This window comes from Salvelinus alpinus, chromosome 30, assembly GCF_045679555.1.
Source record: "Salvelinus alpinus chromosome 30, SLU_Salpinus.1, whole genome shotgun sequence".
NCBI classification, from domain to species: Eukaryota; Metazoa; Chordata; class Actinopteri; order Salmoniformes; family Salmonidae; genus Salvelinus; species Salvelinus alpinus.
In genome coordinates this window covers 41,162,289-41,182,209 of record NC_092115.1, presented here as the reverse complement: position 1 = coordinate 41,182,209, position 19,921 = coordinate 41,162,289, and the positions used below count along the sequence as shown (strand labels likewise).

Below are 19,921 nucleotides of genomic sequence, written 5' to 3'. Positions count from 1 at the left end.
TCACTTTACTGGTATTTATTTAGCCATGTACTCAGAAACAATCATTTTTTACTTTAAGATATTGGAGTGTGTGTTTGATCGATGCTAGAAAATTACAAATCGTATTCAATGTATTCAAAGTAGATTAACTTAGATCAGGAAATGAACAATTTAGTAAAATGTTCAAAATGCACATTAACATGAATTATTCACATCCTCTTTAGAAAAATACAGAAAGATACAAAGAGATTAGCTCTATAACAGTGTTCAAACTAGGGGAGAACTATACTCCCTTTGGCATTGATTTGACCTTGAAATACATGATGTATAGATATGGCTCAAGGCTACGTGATGCCAACCTGGACTCAGTGGTAGAAAATGTAAATCTGTCTCCCGTCATTTAGTATGATATGTTACGAATTCCAATTTGTTGTGGCTAACGTTAGCTAGGTGGATAACGTTAGCTAGGCGAGGGGTTAGGGGAAGGATGCTATGTAGCTAAAATGTAGTAAGTAGTTGCAAAGTCGCTAATGAAATAAAATGTGAAAGTTGTCAGTGATATGATAGAAACACCTTTGGATAACAGAGTGAATAGCTGCTATTCATACTCATTCAGTGGATATTGAACATGTTTCTGTCTTAGGATGATTTACATAATTTTCAACACCATTATGATTACATTATCAGCAGTGAGGCTTAAGAAATAACCCATTGTATGTTTTCCCCTTGGCATTGAAACCATATAACCCTAGCTTATGAGAGACAGAAGAGTTAGCTAGAGCTAATGTTATTAAAGCAATTGTAATTTACATAAACATTTTAGTAATTTAGCAGACACTCTTATACAGAGCAACTTACAGTTAGTGCATTCATCTTAAGATAGCTAGGTGGGACAACCACATATCTCAGTCATAGTAAGTACATTTTTCCTCAATAAAGTAGCTATCAACAAAGTCAGTGATAGAAGGGGAAAAAGGCAAGTGTGAGTGTTAGTTCATGAAAGGAAAGGGTGTTATATTGATATATACAGTACCAGTCTAAAGTTTGGACACACCTACTCATTCAAGGGTTTTTCTTTATTTTATAAAACACAACTGATTGGCTCAAATGTATGAAGAGAGAAATAAATTACACAAATTAACTTTTAACAAGGCACAACTGTTAATTGAAATGCATTCCAGGTGACTACCTCATGAAGCTGGTTGAGAGAATGCCAAGAGAGTGCCATCAAGGCAAAGGGTGGCTACTTTGAAGAAATTCAAATGTAAAATATATTTTGATTTGTTTAACACTTTTTTGGTTACTACATGATTCCCTATATGTTATTTCATAGTATTGATGTCTTAACTATTATTCTACAATGTAGAAAATAGTAAAAATTAAGAAAAAGCCTTGAATGAGTAGGTGTCCAAACTTGTGACTGGTACTGTGTGTGTATACATGTATATATATATCGGAGAAGGCCCCTGAGGTACAGGACATACTACTGTCTGGGTCACACTGGCCCCAGGAGGAATGGATTAAATAGGATGAGGGAGATGGGGATGGGGGAAGTGAAGAAAACTCCTGACTAGACTACACATCTCAGGTGGCTGACAAATCATTTGGGGAGTATTATAGTTTTATTTCGGGGAAGTATTTTGTGTTCAGTTATTAAACATTACATGAAGGGGGAACTGCATTGGTCCAACCGGCCACACACACACACACACACACACACACACACACACACACACACACACACACACACACACACACACACACACACACACACACACACACACGGTGGTGGTGCATTCTCTTTCACAGAGAGGGAAGAGGTGAGGGGAACCAATGGGAAGCCAGGCAGCGGAAGGCGGAGTGACGAGAGGAGGAGAAGGAGGAAGGTGGAGTGGAAGAGGAACAACGTGACCTCTGTTGGTTACATCTTGGTAGTGCAGGTCAAGTCCTAATAGAAGAGGAGATAGGGTCAGAACATAAGATAAGATTCTGTGACTATATGAATTAATCCATTCCTAAGAAATAGTAACAAGAAAGTAGCTCATACAGTCCGCTCCACTCACCAGAGCATACTCATAGATGATGGGTACGTCTGAGGCCCCATGCAGTCGGAGGCTGTGTAGCACCGCATCGTGGATCGTAGTGAACACACAGGTCTTAGGGATGGACTCAGAGAAGAAGCCTGCACTCGATAACTGCTCCACCACACAGACTGGAGGAAAGACAAACCAGGTTAGACAATACACACGTGAACCACAAACACACACACAGACAACACAAGCTAAGGCCAGAGTGACGAGCCTGAATTACCACACATACCAGTGGCGGTTGGTGCCGTTTAAGAAGAGGGATGGCGATTCTTTTTTTATGAGCATGGCCTTACAGTATTTCTATTAGAGCATATTGGATGACTGTCATTCATATTCTATTCACCCAGCGAAACGTAACATCGATAGTTTTAGGCTACTACATGATACTCAAATGTTTCCTATACCCATCATGAGGTTGCTACAACCTAGCATATGAATGAACGTTTACAACGTAGGTGCACAGGTTGAGAGAAATTTTAGTAAACAAGTCAAAAGACATTCAATACCGCCTTACACACTCTTGCCAGCATCTAGCTGATCTGGAGCGTAATCATTAGTCCAACAGTTGCAAATAATAGTTTTTATTGGACAAATTCAGGTATGTTTACAATTGGCTCATTCATCCTCCCTCCTCTTCTCTTTAACTATTCCCCAGGTCGTTGCTGTAAATGAGAATGTGTTCTCAGTCAACAAAGCTGGTAAAATTAAATACATCAAATAAATGTTTCTCTGTTTGCTTCCGTTTAAGAAACATTTTTCAACAGAATTGGTGGAATGAATACAACCCCTGATCAAAAGCAAACACGTTTACATTTCTTATCAGCCACATACAAACAGCATGATCTCTTTTGATTGTTGTATAATTCCTTCTCGCATCTACGCGCTTTCCTCCTCTCACCTTTTCCCTTCGCATGTGGACTTCAGTAACAACACATCAGCTGTCTGTGACCAGGAGATAAAATCTTTCCAAGCCAAACCTTAATATAATAACCACTAACCTCTACACACAGCCTACATGCACTGCTAGCTAGCTGTAGCTGTAGCTTTCAGTACTACGTTCATTCTCTGGACAACATGTCAGTTCATACTGCAAGAACTCTGATAGGTTGGAGGATGGCCTCCGGAAGTTGTCATAATTACTGTGTACGTCAATGGAAAGGGGTGAGAACCACATGCCTCCTAGGTTTTGTATTGAAGTCAATGTACCCAGAGGAGGACGGAAACTACGGTGCTACGCTACAGAGTGCTGTTGAATATACTGTAGACCTTCATTGCAAAACATTGTGGTTTAATAAATGATTTGGTGACGTGAATATATTTAGTATAGTTTATGTTATATGTTTGACTATTTTTTTTTCTCAGAATTTCCCTGAAGAGGATGGTCCTCCCCTTCCTCCTCTGAGTAGGCTCCACTGACACATACTCACCTTGGCATCCAGTTAAATAAATGTCAATGTCGATCTTTCTGTAGTTTAGGAATATCTGTAAAAAAAGAAAGTGAGAGACAGAGAAGGTCAAAAAGAAGTCTATGTTTCTCTCAGGGACTGTTTTTGTTACACCGTTTGTTACACAGTTTGATTTATCTTGTTTTTCTCTTCCATCCCTCTTCATTTCCACCTCCTCTTTCTATCTGTGCCTCTTTTATGTACATAGGGTACATAGAGATATAATTTAGGCCTGCCAACTCACAGAACACAAGACCTTTGTTTGTTTTGAGCTCAAGGCCACACAGGAGAACGACTGCAAACAATGTTTTATAAGAGACTAATAAGAGACTAAACTAATAATAACACATTTTTGAAAACATGTTAACAACTGTTAACCTAACCTATTTCTCTCTCTCTCACACTTTCCTTGTCTCCTCTCTATCCCTTTTCCTCTCTATCCCTTTTTCAAACCCCACCCCTTCACCACCATTGTTCAAAGCACACACACTCATACGTTTTTCAGCGTCTTCACAGTGGCCGTGTCAGCGAAGTTGGTTGTGGATAGGTCCAGGATGATGGTGTGTGTGTCGTTGACGGAGCTCCTCCCCATCTCTCCTTCTCCTCCAGTACTGGACGTCTGGGTTATGTGATCATCGCCATGAATACCAGTTTTAGAGTCCTGGTCGAACCCGTTACCTTGCTGCTCAAAGGCCCAGTTCACCTTAGATTGACAGAGAGACAGAGTTTCAATCTTTACTCTGCTCTGATAAAATACACATTTCAAAAGCATTATGGGCTAGCCTAGGTGCACCTGGAGGTTGTACTGAAGCACTAAATTTAGCACAGCGGTAGATTTATGTAAACTGAAAAGATTTCGATATGGAGCCACCCTAGATTTGGCCCATGGGGGAACGTGGCAGCAATTTTTTAAAATAGCCAAATACGATAACACTATTTACAATTCAGAAGGTCTATTTTGAGAAAAACACAGATTTATCTAGCATGAAAACATTTAGATATGGAGCCACCACAGACTTGGACTTCGTAACATTGCAATAATCTGAAACTTTCTGTCCAAAATTGATGCAGGAAAATGAATCCATGCATTTGTCACTTCTAGGTTAGACTACTGCAATGCTCTACTTCCGATAACCCAGATAAAGCACAAAATAAACCTCAGTTAGTGCTTAAACGGCAGCAAGAATCTAGACTGGAACCCCAAAATTGTATCATATTACTCAGTCGCTAGCCTCCCTACACTGGCTTCCTGTTAAGGCTAGGGCTGATTTCAAGGTTTTACTGCTAACCCACAAAGCAATACATGGGCTTGCTCCTACCTATCTTTACGATTTGGTCCTGCTTAACATACCTACACGTACGTTACAGTCACAAGACGCAGGCCTCCTTACTGTCCCTAGAATTTCTAAGCAAACAGCTGGAGGCAGGACTTTCTCCTATAGAGCTCCATTTTTATGAAAGTGTCTGCCTATCCATGTGAGAGAAGCAGACTCGGTGTCGACCTTTTAGTCTTTATTTAAGACTAATTTCTTCAGTAGGTCTAGTTTGCCCCAGGAGTGTGAAGGTGAACGGAAAGGCACTGGAGCAACGAACCGCCCTTGCTGTCTCTGCTTGGCCGGTTTCCCTCTCTCCACTGGGATTCTCTGCCTCAAACCCTATTACAGAGTCACTGGCATAGTGATGCTCTTCCATGCCATCAGTAGGAGGGGTGCGTCACTTGAGTGGGTTGAGTCACAGACGTGATCTTCTTGTCCTGGTTGACGCCCCCCTCTTGGGTTCGTTCCGTGGGGGAGATCTTCGTGGGCTATCCTCGGTCTTGTCTCAGGATAGTAAGTTGGTGACCAGAAGACCACTGGCCACCCCTCATAGCCTGGTTCCTCTCTAGGTTTCGGCCTTTCTAGGGAGTTTTTCCTTAAACACCGTGCTTCTACACCTGCATTGCTTGCTGTTTGGGGTTTTAGGCTGGGTTTCTGTACAACACTTTGTGACATCAGCTGATGTAAGGGCTCTATACATACATGTGATTGATTGATTGGACCCTGGGGGCTGTGGCGGCCATCTTACAAAAAGGCCACTGTCAGTAATACAATGTTAGATAAACACACCAAATTTGGCACAGAGGAAGATGCATGTACCCTGAAAAGATTTAGATATAGACCCATCATAGATCTGGCCCTTGGATCATGACAGACATTTTACTAAAAGGTTGCAGACTGTACCACTACTTTACTAACCTTTAATCTACAAAAAGTTATTGCCTATACTTCTTTTATGTATTTTTGGCCTATACTTTTTGCCCTGGATCACCTGAAAACCAAAAACTGTATCAGTAACACAGTATATTACAGTAGGCCAAATTGTAGAATAAATACATTTTCTGAGATGAATGCACTGGAGGTTATTTTAAAACACACACATAAAACCACCCTCGGCCAAACACAGAATAATATTTTGGATTACTGGTTAAGACGTTTGGTCCCGGAGCGGGAGACCGGGGTTCACGTCCTACCACATGAGGTATTTAACAAATGGCCACTAAAGCTACTTTGGAAAAATATCCCAGCCAATGAGGTGGAATAGTGAACTATTATCTCAGGTTGTGTTTCAGTCAGAAATGTGCCTGTCGAGCAAAATATTTGAATTTCAACCAGTTTTTCTAATTCCAGCTGATTATAATGGACTGCAATTGGAAGAAATTAAAGTCTATAACAGAGCTTAGTCTGACATGGATTTTGCTGGTAACTGTTGATATGAGACTGCATCAGGTAAAGGTGTATTTCAGGCACACTCAGGGACATCTAAAATCATCATTCAAAAATAATGACTGGGTCAGTGGAGCCATACACAGAATAGAAAGAGATGAGTACAGCATCAAAGCCATGACACTAACCAGCTAATTTACTAGTGGCTATTAAGCAAAATAAACTCCTGGCCTTGGACCTGACCTAAATCCCTGTATTCAAGTGTATGCTGCACATCAACCAATGCTGTATATCAACCAATGGCAGGCATGTTACAAAAATGTTAGGAGATGCACACAAGGGTCTCTTCACTATAACATACAGTATAACATCTAGCCTAATTGGGGTCTAATGCATTTTGTAAGACGGCTGCCACAAAGATACAGGGAGCTACATTACCCTCGAGCATACTCAGTCCATGTTTATGCGTGCGGACAAGCAGACTCACACACACCGCCCCCCACACACACCCCCATGCACACACATACCAGAATGGGTCCAACCATATGACACTGGTCAGGAATAGAAGGGTCCAAGACACTTGCCACCAGCCCAAGCCACCCGGGCCGACAAGCCCATCGACCGCCACAAGAGTGACCAGTAGAACAGCGAGATTGCACAGCCAGCCTGTCAATAATTTAACTCCCCAGCACTATTTCCTTCCCACCTTTTTTATAAATTCCCACGGGAAAGGTTTAGAAACAAATGTCAAAGATGAAACATCAAAAACACAAATATTCATACATATACACACAGACCAAGCCCCAGCCTCCATAGAATAATCTCATAATAATAATAATGTAGAACTCTTTATATACAATATAGCTGGGTTGCCCCACCTGCATGCCCCTAGGAATCTACCTATATGGCACCTTCTGTAAGTGTATCTAAAAAAAGGCCTTCGGTACTGTAACATTTTATTACCGACAGTGGCCATTTGTAAGATGGCCACCATGGCCCCCAGGTGCCAAATGTGTGGTGGCTCCATATGTAAATATTTTCAAACTACATAAATCTACCTCTGGGCCAGATTTGGTGTGTTTCTCTCAAAACAATCTGTTTAAAATGTAAAATATTGTTGCCATATGCTGCCATTTTGAAAAATGACTGCCACACCCCCAGGGGCCGACTCTGGTGTGGCTCCATATCTGAATCTTTTCAGGGTACATACATCTACACAATTGTTTTGCTTAAATGCCTACTATACTGTAATACATCACACTACACACCTGTCCATTGATGGGTCGGTCAACTAGGGCAATGGCTGTCTGGTTCAATTTCAGGTCTGGGGAACCATTCTCTTCATCCCCCTTGTCCTCTGGATGGACTGTATTGTTGGGTAGGCATCCATTCACACCATTCTGGGAAGGGAAGAGAAATAAGGTCACTAACAGTGCAAGTTTTGTGTGTGTGTGTTAATCCTACACTACCATTCAAAAGTTTGGGGTCACTTTGTTGTTGAAAGAAAAGCCAATATTTTGACCATACAAATAACATCAAATTGATCAGAAATACAGTGTAGACATTGTTAATGTTGTAAATGACTATTGTAGCTGTAAACGACTGATTTTTAATGGAATATCTACATAGGCGCACAGAGGCCCATTATCAGCAACCATCACTCCTGTGTTCCATTGGCACGTTGTGTTAGCTAATCCAAGTTCATCATTTTAAAAAGCTAATTGATTATTAGAAAACCCTTTTGCAATTATGTTAGCACAGCTGAAAACTGTTTGTCCTGATTAAAGAAGCAATAAAACTGTCCTTCTTTAGATTAGTTGAGTATCTGGAGCATCAGCATTTGTGGGTTCGATTACAGGCTCAAAATTGCCAGAAACAAAGACCTTTCTTCTGAAACTCGTCAGTCTATTCTTGTTCTGAGAAATGAAGGCTATTCCATGCGAGAAACAGCCTAGAAACTAACTTCATTAAATAGTACCCGCAAAACACCAGTCTCAACGTCAACAGTGAAGAGGCGACTCCGGGATGCTGACCTTCTAGGCAGAGTTCCTCTGTCCAGTGTCTGTGTTCTTTTGCCCATCTTTAATCTTTTATTTTTATTGGCCAGTCTGAGATATGGATTTTTCATTGCAACTCTGCAAAGAATTGGTCCAACCATATCAGGTTGGTCCCATTGTCAGCATCCCGGAGTCGCCTCTTCACTGTTGACGTTGAGACCGGTGTTTTGCGGGTACTATTTAATGAAGCTGCCAGTTGAGGACTTGTGAGGCGTCTTTTTCTCAAACTAGACACTCTAATGTACTTGTCCACTTCTTTCAAAAACAAGGACATTTCTAAGTCAATTCAAATCAAATGTATTCATGTAGCCCTTCGTACATCAGCTGATATCTCAAAGTGCTGTACAGAAACCCAGCCTAAAACCCAAACAGCAAGCGATGCAGGTGTAGAAGCAAGTGACCCCAACCATTTGAACAGTGGTGTGTTGGACGTGTGTGTATAATACCTTTTTTGCCTCTTTTTTAGCTTTGTTTTTTTCTTTCTTGTCTTTCCTCTTTTCTTCAGTGTCTCTTTTCTTCTTTTTCATCAGCAGCATTCCAATGTCAATTCCACTCTGTGTAAGAAAATGAAACGATGCGCTTGAGATAATGAGAGAAAGCAATTCAGAGAAAGAGGGCTATTGAGAGAATGACACACAAACACTAGTGATGCGTGGGTCAGCTTTTTGTTCATCCGCACACACCCACAATTGCTAATAAAACATGTTCAACGACAGGGGTGTGTCAGGTAATATTTGTGCTATTTTCACAGTGGAAATTATGAGCGCAATACCTTCTCCGAGCAAGCCTTTCTAATCGATCTGGCTCGGGGATCCTGAAAGGATATTGACCTCATCCCATCAGTCGAGGATGCCTGGTTGTTCTTTAAAAGTAATTTCCTCACTATCTTAAATAAGCATGCCCCTTTCAAAAAATTTAAAACTAAGAACAGATATAGCCCTTGGTTCACTCCAGACCTGACTGCCCTCAACCAACACAAAAACATCCTGTGGCGGACTGCAATAGCATCGAATAGTCCCCGCGATATGCAAATGTTCAGGGAAGTCAGGAACCAATACACGCAATCAGTCAGGAAAGCAAAGGCTAGCATTTTCAAACAGAAACTTGCATCCTGTAGCTTTAACTCCAAAAAGTTCTGGGACACTAAAGTCCATGGAGAACAAGAGCACCTCCTCCCAGCTGCCCACTGCACTGTGCATAGGTAACACTATCACCACCGATAAATCCACGATAATCAAGAATTTCAATAAGCATTTCTCTACGGCTGGCAATGCTTTCCTCCTGGTTACCCCTGCACCGGCCAACATCTCTGCACCCCCCCGCAGCTACATGCCCAAGCCTAAACAGCATCTCCTTCACCCACATAGCAGATGTTCTGAAAGAGCTGAAAAACCTGGATCAGTACAAATCAGCTGGGCTAGTTAATCTGGACCCTCTCTTTCTAAAATTATCCGCCGCCATTGTTGCAACCCCTATTACCAGTCTGTTCAACCTCTTTCATATCGTCCGAGATCCCTAAAGATTGGAAAGCTGCCGCGGTCATCCCCCTCTTCAAAGGGGGTGACACTCTAGACCCAAACTGTTATAGACCTATATCCATCCTGCCCTGCCTTTCTAAAGTCTTCGAAAGCCATGTTAATTAACAGATCACTGACCATTTCGAATCCCACTGTACCTTCTCCTTTGTGCAATCCGGTTTCAGAGCTGGTCACGGGTGCACCTCAGCACGCTGAAGATACTAAACGATATAACTGCCATCAATAAAAGATTGTACTGTGTAGCCGTCTTCATCGACCTGACCCAGGCTTTCGACTCTGTCAATCACCGTATTCTTATCGGCAGACTCAACAGCCTGGTTCACCCACTACTTCTCAGAGTTCAGTGTGTCAAATCGGAGGGACTGTTGTCCGGACCTTTGACAGTCTCTATGGGGTACCACAGGGTTCAATTCTCGGGCCAACTCTTTTCTCTGTATTTATTAATGATGTCGCCCTCGCTACATATTCGTTGCCAGACCCCCTGGCTCCAGGTCATCTATAAGTCTTTGCTAGGTAAAGCTCCGCCTTATCTCAGCTCACTGGTCACCATAACATCCACCCGTAGCACGCGTTCCAGCAGGTATATCTCACTGGTCATCCCCAAAGCCAACACCTCTTTGGCCGCCTTTCCTTCCCGTTCTCTGCTGCCAATGACTGGAACGAATTGCAAAAATCGCTGAAGCTGGAGACTTATAGTTCCCTCACTAACTGTAAACATCAGCTATCCCAGCAGCTAACCGATCGCTGCAGCTGTACATAGCCCATCTGTAAATAGCCCACCCAATCTACCTACCTCATCCCCATATACATTTTATGAACTTTTCTGCTCTTTTGCACACCAGTATTTCTACTTGCACATTATCATCTGCACTTCTGTCACTCCAGTGTTAATTTGCTAAATTGTAATTACTTGCTACCATGGCCTATTTATTGCCTTACCTCCTCACGCCATTTGCACACACTATATATAGACTTTCTATTTTCTATTGTGTTATTGACTGTACGCATGTTTATTCAATGTGTAACTCTGTTTGTTGTTTGTGTCGCACTGCTTTGCTTTATCCTGGCCAGGTCGCAGTTGTAAATGAGAACTTGTTCTCAACTAGCCTACCTGGTTAAATAAAGGTGAAATAAAAAAACTCAATCCTATAGAACATTTGTGAGCAGAACTGAAAAAGCATGTGCGTGTCACGTTCCTGACCTGTTTTCTCTTGTTTTGTATTTATTTAGTATGGTCAGGGCGTGAGTTGGGTGGGTTGTCTATGTGTTGTTTTCTATGTTGGGGTTTTGTGCGTTCGGCCTGGTATGATTCTCAATCAGAGGTAGCTGTCAATCGTTGTCCCTGATTGAGAATCATACTTAGGCAGCCGGGGTTCACGTGTGTGTTTGTGGGTGTTAGTCTTTCGTGTCAGTATTCGTGCCACACGGGACTGTTTTCGGTTGGATTCTATTTGTTAATTTGTTTCATTGTAGTGTTCAGTTAAGTTTATAATAAATTATGGACACTTTCCACTCTGTCCGATCCCTACACCTCCTCTTCAGACGAAGAGGAGGAAATCTGCCATTACAGTGCGGGCAAGGAGGCCTACACACCTGACTCAGTTACACCAGCTCTGTCAGGTGGAATGGGCCAATATTCACGCAACTTATTGTGAGAAGCTTGTGGAAGTCTACCTGAAACGTTTGACGCAAGTTAAACAATTTAAAGGCAATGCTACCAAATACTAATTGAGTGTATGTAAACTTCTGACCCACTGGGAATGTGATGAAAGAAATAAAAGCTGAAATAAATAATTCTCTCTACTATTATTCTGACATTTCACATTCTTAAAATAAAGTGGTGATCCTAACTGACCTAAGACAGAGAATTTTTACTAGGATTAAATGTCAGGAATTGTGAAAAACTGAGTTTAAATGTATTTGGCCAAGGTTTTTGTAAACTTCCGACTTCAACTGTATACAGGGGGAGCCGGTACAGAGTCAATGTTCGGGGGCACCGGTTAGTTGAGGTAGTAAGTACAAGTAGGTAGAGTTAATTAAAGTGACATAGATGACAACAGAGAGTGGCAGTGGTGTGGAGATGGGGAGGGGGGGGGCAATGCGAATCGTCTGGGTAGCCATTTGACTAGATGTTCAGAAGTCTTATGGTTTGGGGGTAGAAGCTGTTTAGAATCCTCTTGGACATAGACTTGGCACTCCGGTAGCGTTTGCCGTGTGGTCGCAGGGAGAACAGTCTATGATTAGGGTGGCTGGAGTCTTTGACAATTTTTAGGGCCTTCCTCTGACAACACCTGGTATAGAGGTCAAGGTTGGCAAGAAGCTTGGTCCCAGGGATGTACTGTGCTGTACACACTACCCTCGGTCGTGCTTTGAGGTCGGAGGCTGAGCAGTTGCAATACCAGGCAGTGATGCAACCAGTCAGGATGCTCTCGATGGTGCAGCGTGGATCTGACGACCCACGCAAAAACTTTTTAGTCTCCTGAGGGGGAATAGGTTTTGTCGTGCCCGCTTCACAGCTGTCATGGTATGCTTGGACCATGTTAGTTTGTTGGTGATGTGAACACCAAGGAACTTGAAGCTCTCAACCTGCTCCACTACAACCCTGTCAATGAGAATGGGGGTGTGCTCGGTCCTCTTTTTCGTGTAGTCCACAATCATCTCCTTTGTCTTAAGTTGCATTTAACTCATTTAGCAGACATTCTTATCCAGAGTGACTTACAGGATCAATTAGGGTTCCATGCCTTGCTCATGAGCACATCGTAAGATTTTTTACCAAGTTTGATCTGGGATTCAAACCAGCAAACTTTTGATTACTTGCCTAACCCTCTTAAGCACTAGGATACTTGCTTATGGTCTGTATATAATATCAAGACCCTGGATGATTCATATCGATGTGCTGCTACCGTCTCTTATGAACGAAAATAACTTCTGGACATCAGAACTGGGATTACTCAACACGAACTGGAAGAATCTTTTTCCTTTAACGATGAGAAAGATATACTGCTCTCCCGGGAACAGGCCCAGATCCCCGTCATTTGCGTGATGAAAAAACGGAGGAAAAGAGGACGCAGATCGGGCTGCCTTTTGAGAATCCGTAGGCGAGCGAGTAAACTCCCACTGCCATCAATTCTACTTGCTAACATGCAATCATTGGAAAATGAAATTGATGACCTACGTTTACAATTATCCTACCAACGGGACACTACCCCAAGCCATAAGACTATTGAACAATTAATCAAATGGCCACCGGACTATTACATTGACTCCCCCCCTCCATTTGTTTTGTACACTGCTGCTCGCTGTTAATTATCTATGCATAGTCACTTCACCCCTACCTACACGAACAAATGACCTCTAACCTGGACCCCCGCACACTGACTTGGTACTGGTACCCCCTGTATATAGCCTCATTAATGTTATGTTATTGTGTTACTTTTTATTATTTTTTTACTTTAGTTTATTTGGTAAATATTTTATTATAATTTTCATTATAATTTTCATATTTCATCATCAAATCATTTTCCTTTAGAATTGTTTTAAGTATGTTAAAATGCAGATTTTCTGTGTTTGATGGGTGTGGGTGTATACCTTCTCCTGCAGTGCATCCAGGTATAGCTGAGCGTTGGTATAGTACATTGTGGTGGAGGAACGGAAGATAGTGATACCTGGTATCTCTTTTGCCTGTGGGACAAACCAACACACAAACAGGGGACTTCAATAGATGGTCATCTAAAAACTGTTTTAAAACCCACTGTTGAATAACCCACTCACACCCACCTAATTACATATTACAGTTCTGTTTTTTTGCTTTGGTTTTATTTTCAAAAGTATGTGATGAGATTCCAAAACTCTTAGTACAAAGCTCCAAACTGGTAACACTTGTAACATGGACAGTCTTGCATTCAAAACCTTTCATTGTGCATTAATCTTGTTTGTTCACCACACAACCACTGAAATCGTTGCATGCCTCATCCATGAGGTGGTACGCTCATGGGGATGGCAATCATAAATCTTTCACCTGTATTGTAATGATGTATTGTATTTTACAGTAATGTATTGTACTTATGTATTGTAGTAGTCCTGTACATGGATCAGTTTGTAAGAGCATGGCACTAGACACCAGAGTTCACACACCAGAGTACTGGGTTCGATTCCGACTGTGGTCACATACCAAAAATGTTGTCACTTTGGACAAAAGTGTCTGCTAAGTAATTGGCATATATTAGAGTACTGTATTGGCCAACACAATTTTAGTAAAGCAGTGTGAACTCTGCATTTTATTGTGAAAGGCAATTACTTTATATGAACATGTGTTGCAATGTGAAACATGTATTTCTAGATGAAACACTGATTAAGTTTGGGGAAAAAGGGACTGTATGATTTTGTGTTGTAGTTGTTCAGTTGAAAATGTACTTAGAGTTTTTGAAACAACTACCTTTTTGATGATCTGTTTTGAGTTTTGTACTAAAAGTTGTGAAAATGTACCGCATGCTTGTGAAAATTGCACTAAAGCGATACAAAAAACCTGTAAACTGTTCCGACTCACCTCCTCATATGTGTCTGTATCCAGGTAGAGCTCAGTCCCAGGAACATGCCCCAGGATAGAGTACCGCGGCCTGGGAGAGAGAGAGCGCGAGAGAGAGAGAACGGATGTTATCTAATTTATGAAGAAAGAGGAAGAAAGAGTCGCGACCAGTAGGGTCGCCCCAAAAATTATAATAATACTAGTACAGATTTTTGTATGGGACAATATATAACATTTATGTATGGGACAATATATAACATTTTTGTATGGGACAATATATAACATTTATGTATGGGACAATATATACAATTTTTGTATGGGACAATATATAACATTTATGTATGGGACAATATATAACATTTATGTATGGGACAATATATAACATTTATGTATGGGACAATATATAACATTTATGTATGGGACAATATATAACATTTATGTATGGGACAATATATACAATTTTTGTATGGGACAATATATAACATTTATGTATGGGACAATATATAACATTTATGTATGGGACAATATATAACATTTATGTATGGGACAATATATAACATTTACGTATGGGACAATATATAACATTTATGTATGGGACAATATATACAATTTTTGTATGGGACAATATATAACATTTATGTATGGGACAATATATAACATTTATGTATGGGACAATATATACAATTTTTGTATGGGACAATATATAACATTTATGTATGGGACAATATATAACATTTATGTATGGGACAATATATAACATTTTTGAGAAAGATATTTACTGGTTTCTTTTCTTTTCGGTAAGAGATTAAAATGTAATGAAGGTTATTTTTTGATGTAAAAATGTAAATGTACCGATTTTAAGGTTGTATCATCATATTTGGGGTGGGGTCGCGAGAAATTATTGCACAAAAAAATGGGGTCCCCGCTGAAAAACTTTGAATACCACTGTTTTAGAAGGTAAATCTCTCTTTTATATTATCTCTCTATTACTCTCTCTTATAACAAAACAAAGCAAACAAACACGTGAGCTCATGCACACACACACATACACACTTTTAAAATTGTATAAACTGCCTTAATTTTGCTGGGCCCCTGGAAGAGTAGCTGCTGCCGAGGCAGCTAATGGGGATCCATAATAAATACAAATAAAATACACTCAGACTCACAGTTGTGTTCTGAAGATGACAGTGAGCATAGCGAAGCCGATGGATGCAGCCAGGCCGAGGTCCAGGTTCAGCAAGATAGTACACACCAGAGTTACCAACCACACCAGCTAGGGGACAGCAGAGACACAGGTAATCAGTATGGGGAATACCCAGGAATCAGGGTTTCCCAAACCCCATTTGAGTCATATACGTTAATCTCAAGTTAGGATGCATGTTTTAGTGTATAGATGTGTTGCTCACCACTCGGACTCACAAGTGGTGCGGCGGTCTAAGGCACTACATTTCAGTATACAAGGTGTCACTATAGACCCTGGTTCAAATCCAGGCTAAATCACATCCGGCTGGGTTTGGGAGTCCATATACGTTAATCTCAAGTTAGGATGCATGTTTTAGTGTATAGATGTGTTGCTCACCACTCGGACTCACGAGTGGTGCGGCGGTCTAAGGCACTACATTTCAGTATACAAGGCGTCACTATAGACCCTATTTCGAATCCAGGCTAAATCACATCTGGCTGGGGTTGGAAGTCCAGCCGGACACACAATTGGCCCAGCGTCGCCAGGGTAAGCCGTCAATGTAAATAAGAATTTGATCTTAACTGACTTGTCTAGTTAAATAAAGGTAACAATAATAATAAAAGTTCTCACCAGGTCGACCTTACTGCTCTTCCAGAGTTCAGGAATGTCTTTAAACTGCATAAAAAGGCCTCTCAGGTTCACAAGCACTATACAGGCCAGGACAGCCTAGGGGACACACAAACACTCATCAGATCAGTGGTGTTATCTTTGTTTGGCTGGCGTGGAGGTGATGGAGAGATAGATACCTTGGGTAGCTCCTCAAACAGTGTCCCCAGTTGCAGAATGAAGATTAGCACAAGTACTGAAGAAACCAGCCCCACAACCTGACAAAATGTACAAACACACACATCAGTTAGTGTTTGCGTAAATATTAGCAACTGTAGATGCGTGTATGTGCATGCATGAGTGTATGTCTGTGTGTGTTACCTGTGTCTTGCCCCCAGTGCTATCCTGGAGGAGGGTACGGGGCGGAGAAGCAGCAACAACGTGGCATTGAAAGAATCCTCCCACTATGTTACTGAGACCAATAGCCACCATCTCCTGGAAAGAGAGAAAGAAGACCAAGAGAGTGAAAAGAGGGGGTAGATTAGAGGAATGCAGAGGCTCAATTACATTGGGGTTTATTTACTTGTGGCCACCCCCAGTAAATAAGTCATAGTGCTTATTCAGTGGTATATTCAGTATTTGGTGTACTTCTCCTTTACACTTGACTGAGCAGAGCGTGTCGGCAATTAAACATTCAGGACCAGAGCTGTAAGCTGGTGCAGACACTGTGTGTTCCCTTCCTGTCTCACTCCTTCAGAGCAAAGCAACCCCAAGCACATGCCTCTGTTGGTCTGCTGGCATGCCAGTGTGTGTGTGTGTGTGTGTGTGTGTGTGTGTGTGTGTGTGTGTGTGTGTGTGTGTGTGTGTGTGTGTGTGTGTGTGTGTGTGTGTGTGTGTGTGTGTGTGTGTGTGTGTGTGTGTGTGTGTGTGTGTGTGTGTGTGTGTGTGTGTGTGTGTGTTTGTGTTTGTGCGTGCGTGCGTGCGTGCGTGCGTGCATGTCCCACCTGGTTGCTGTCCACAGTGTAGCCGTGTTTTTGGCCGAAGATTTTGCCCAAGGAGATGTTAACGGCATATCCCACTATGCCAACTGCGAATGCATCACCAACTATCGAACCCCACAGACTAATGTCAGGTGACCTGGGAGGCTGAAATCTAAGGATAGAGAGGAAAGGGAGATGGGGAGAAGACAGGAGTGGAGAGAAAGGGAGAGAAGGAGAGGGAGAGATTCAAGTGGACAGGGGGAGGAAGGGATAGAAGAGAATTATGTGGTTCAAAGACACTGTAAAAATGTATCTCATTGATTACTGCCTCATCCAGACCCCTCCTTGCCCAACACATCCCCTTGATTATTGCTGCTGGTAACAAGTGTTGAAACATGTACACAAACAAATAATTACGTTGGGGTTTAATTGTGTATCCATGCGCAGGCTAAGTTATGATGGCTCAAAGTAACCTAAACATAGTGATAAAGGACCAATAGGCTACCTGAGGTAAAGCATTGTTATGAAGAAAATGATTTGATACTTGAAAGAATGAAATGATCAATTTACACCAGTAACAATGATCAAGCTTATGAATACTGTCTCCTCCATTCAGATAAGCTGCCTACAACAGCTGCTATTGAGCAGTAGCAGTAGCCACTTTCTACTGTAGCTTTTGTCTTTGGCAGTCCTGAAATCTGAAGACCATGCAGAATCAGCTAAAACACATGTCCAAAACTGCCTTAGCAAATCTTGATGAAACAGGTTGACATTTACAGGCTGTTGATAATTGTTTCACTGTCAACACACTTCTCTGCTCACTGTATCTGTGTTTCCTTATCTGACTTTGACATTTTTATCTATTCGCCTTATCTAGCCCGGCCCACTCGACCCAGTTCCATTCGAACGCGATTGTGTTTGTGTTTCCCTTTCACAACTTCTGTCCACGCTAGCGAATTACCTCAGAGTGGTAGCCAGCTAATAATTAAAAAACATGCGTCATTAACACATCTTAACAAATTAACAAAAACAAAACATTTAGGAACACACACAAATGGCTCTTCTATCTCAAGCTATCCATCTTGTACATGTGGTGTCCTCCTCTGACAGCTGTGTGCCTCTTTTTGTAAAGGTTGGAGTTGTTCATTTGACCTTCCTGTCGTGTAGCAGATCACGGATTGTGAAGCTCCGGTCACCCATGACCTCATCACCTGGACAGAGGTACTCCAGGAACCCAGAATCCGATGTTATATATTTGTCGCTACATATACCTCCATATGCTGAGGAGATGAACATCAATGGCCACCAGGTACTTGATAGTGTTCTGGGCGTAGTAATGGCTGAATGACTCTCCCCTTGAATCCAGATTCTTGCACTTCTGTAAAGCAGTTTCTGAGCAGTCAATAATGCAGGTTGTTCCTGGGTGGTGGTCCTTAAAACATTGTTGCATTGTAGCACGGATGGTCTACCTTTGCAGCCATGGAATGTACTCCCTCAGATTCTTTTCCATCATGTCAATCCAATAACTAATCACTCGACTGACAACACTCTGGGAAACACCAAACCTCCCTGCTAGGTACTGGTGCAGCAAGTTGAGCTTCAGTGTCATCAGGAGTTGGTCTGTCAAGTCCAACTGAAAGCTGCCTTTGTAGAGGGATAGAAGATGTTCCTCCAGGGTAGAAAAGGCACCAAGAGACACGCCTGTATGCAGTCGACAGAGTGCTTCGTTCCTCAGCAGGGTTTTGGAGAGAGGTGCTGCTGGGCACTGTGTCCCTGCCTCACAGGTGGTGGGCTTTACATGATCACCTGAGCTGTAGTTGTGATCACTTAGAGACGGGTCTTCCCATTGGGTTTGGGCATCCTTCTCTGAAGGCATATACATTCGTTCTATCTGTGTTGGCCAATTCCCATTTTCAATTTGGTGACACTTGAGCCTGTTGTGTCATCTGTTAAGAAACCAGTATGGCTTGTTAAACAAGTCAATGGACAATTAATAACAAAACCATACAATAATACACCATACTGCATGGACGCTCCTAATAATATTTAATAATCATAATAATTAAAACTTCTTAGGGCCAGCGGGTCATCTGTCGACATCTTCCGGTGAAATTGGAGGGCGCACAATTCAAATAAAAATTCGTAAAAATTCTGGATATTAAACATCTAGGTACATACAAGTGCCTGAAATCTGTTAACTTCATAATGCAGTTAGATTAACAAGGATTTAAGCTTTTAACCGATGTAAGATACTTGTATGTACCAAAATGTTTAATATCCATAATTTTTTGTATTATTTATTTGAATTGCGTGCCCTCCGATTTCACCAGAAGTTGTCGACAGGTGTCCCGCTAGCGGGACTCCTATCCCAGAGAGGTTTTAATTAATTAAAAGCTGAAATTCTTGTTAATCTAACTGCATTGTCTGATTTACAATAGGCTTTACAGCGAAAGCATGCCATGCGATTGTTTGAGGACGGTGCCCGACATCAAAATATTCTTCAACCAGCACAGGCTTTGTAAAATCACAAATAGCAATTAAATATTCACTTACTTTTGAACATCTTCCTCTGATTTGCAATCCCAAGGGTCCCAGCTACAACATGCATAGTCGTTTTGTTAGATAAACATCTTCTTTATATCCCAAAGAATCTGTTTAGTTGACACCGGCGATTTGAGTAATCCACTCGTTCAACGTGCAGAGAAAGGAATCAAAAAACTACTGCTAAACTTTGTTAAAACAAGTCAAACTACATTTCTACTAAATCCTCAGTTACCCTAAAATGTAATTAAACTATAATATTTCATACAGAAAGA

General features: G+C 41.5%; 1 protein-coding gene across 1 annotated transcript in view; it reads right to left on the bottom strand.

Moving 5' to 3' along the window:
* The window catches only part of LOC139560526 (solute carrier family 26 member 6-like), a 33,284-nt gene continuing 13,363 nt past the window's right edge, over nt 1-19,921 (bottom strand). The window contains exons 7-19 of the mRNA XM_071377390.1: nt 17,130-17,277; nt 16,507-16,620; nt 16,326-16,403; nt 16,150-16,245; nt 15,503-15,609; nt 14,358-14,427; nt 13,400-13,492; nt 8,720-8,827; nt 7,485-7,616; nt 4,011-4,217; nt 3,497-3,551; nt 2,043-2,191; nt 1-1,927 (exon numbers count right to left, since the gene is read on the bottom strand). Coding sequence (XP_071233491.1) covers nt 1,901-1,927; nt 2,043-2,191; nt 3,497-3,551; nt 4,011-4,217; nt 7,485-7,616; nt 8,720-8,827; nt 13,400-13,492; nt 14,358-14,427; nt 15,503-15,609; nt 16,150-16,245; nt 16,326-16,403; nt 16,507-16,620; nt 17,130-17,277 — 1,384 coding nt within the window. The 3' untranslated portion in view covers nt 1-1,900. The remainder of the gene's footprint in view (nt 1,928-2,042; nt 2,192-3,496; nt 3,552-4,010; nt 4,218-7,484; nt 7,617-8,719; nt 8,828-13,399; nt 13,493-14,357; nt 14,428-15,502; nt 15,610-16,149; nt 16,246-16,325; nt 16,404-16,506; nt 16,621-17,129; nt 17,278-19,921) is intronic.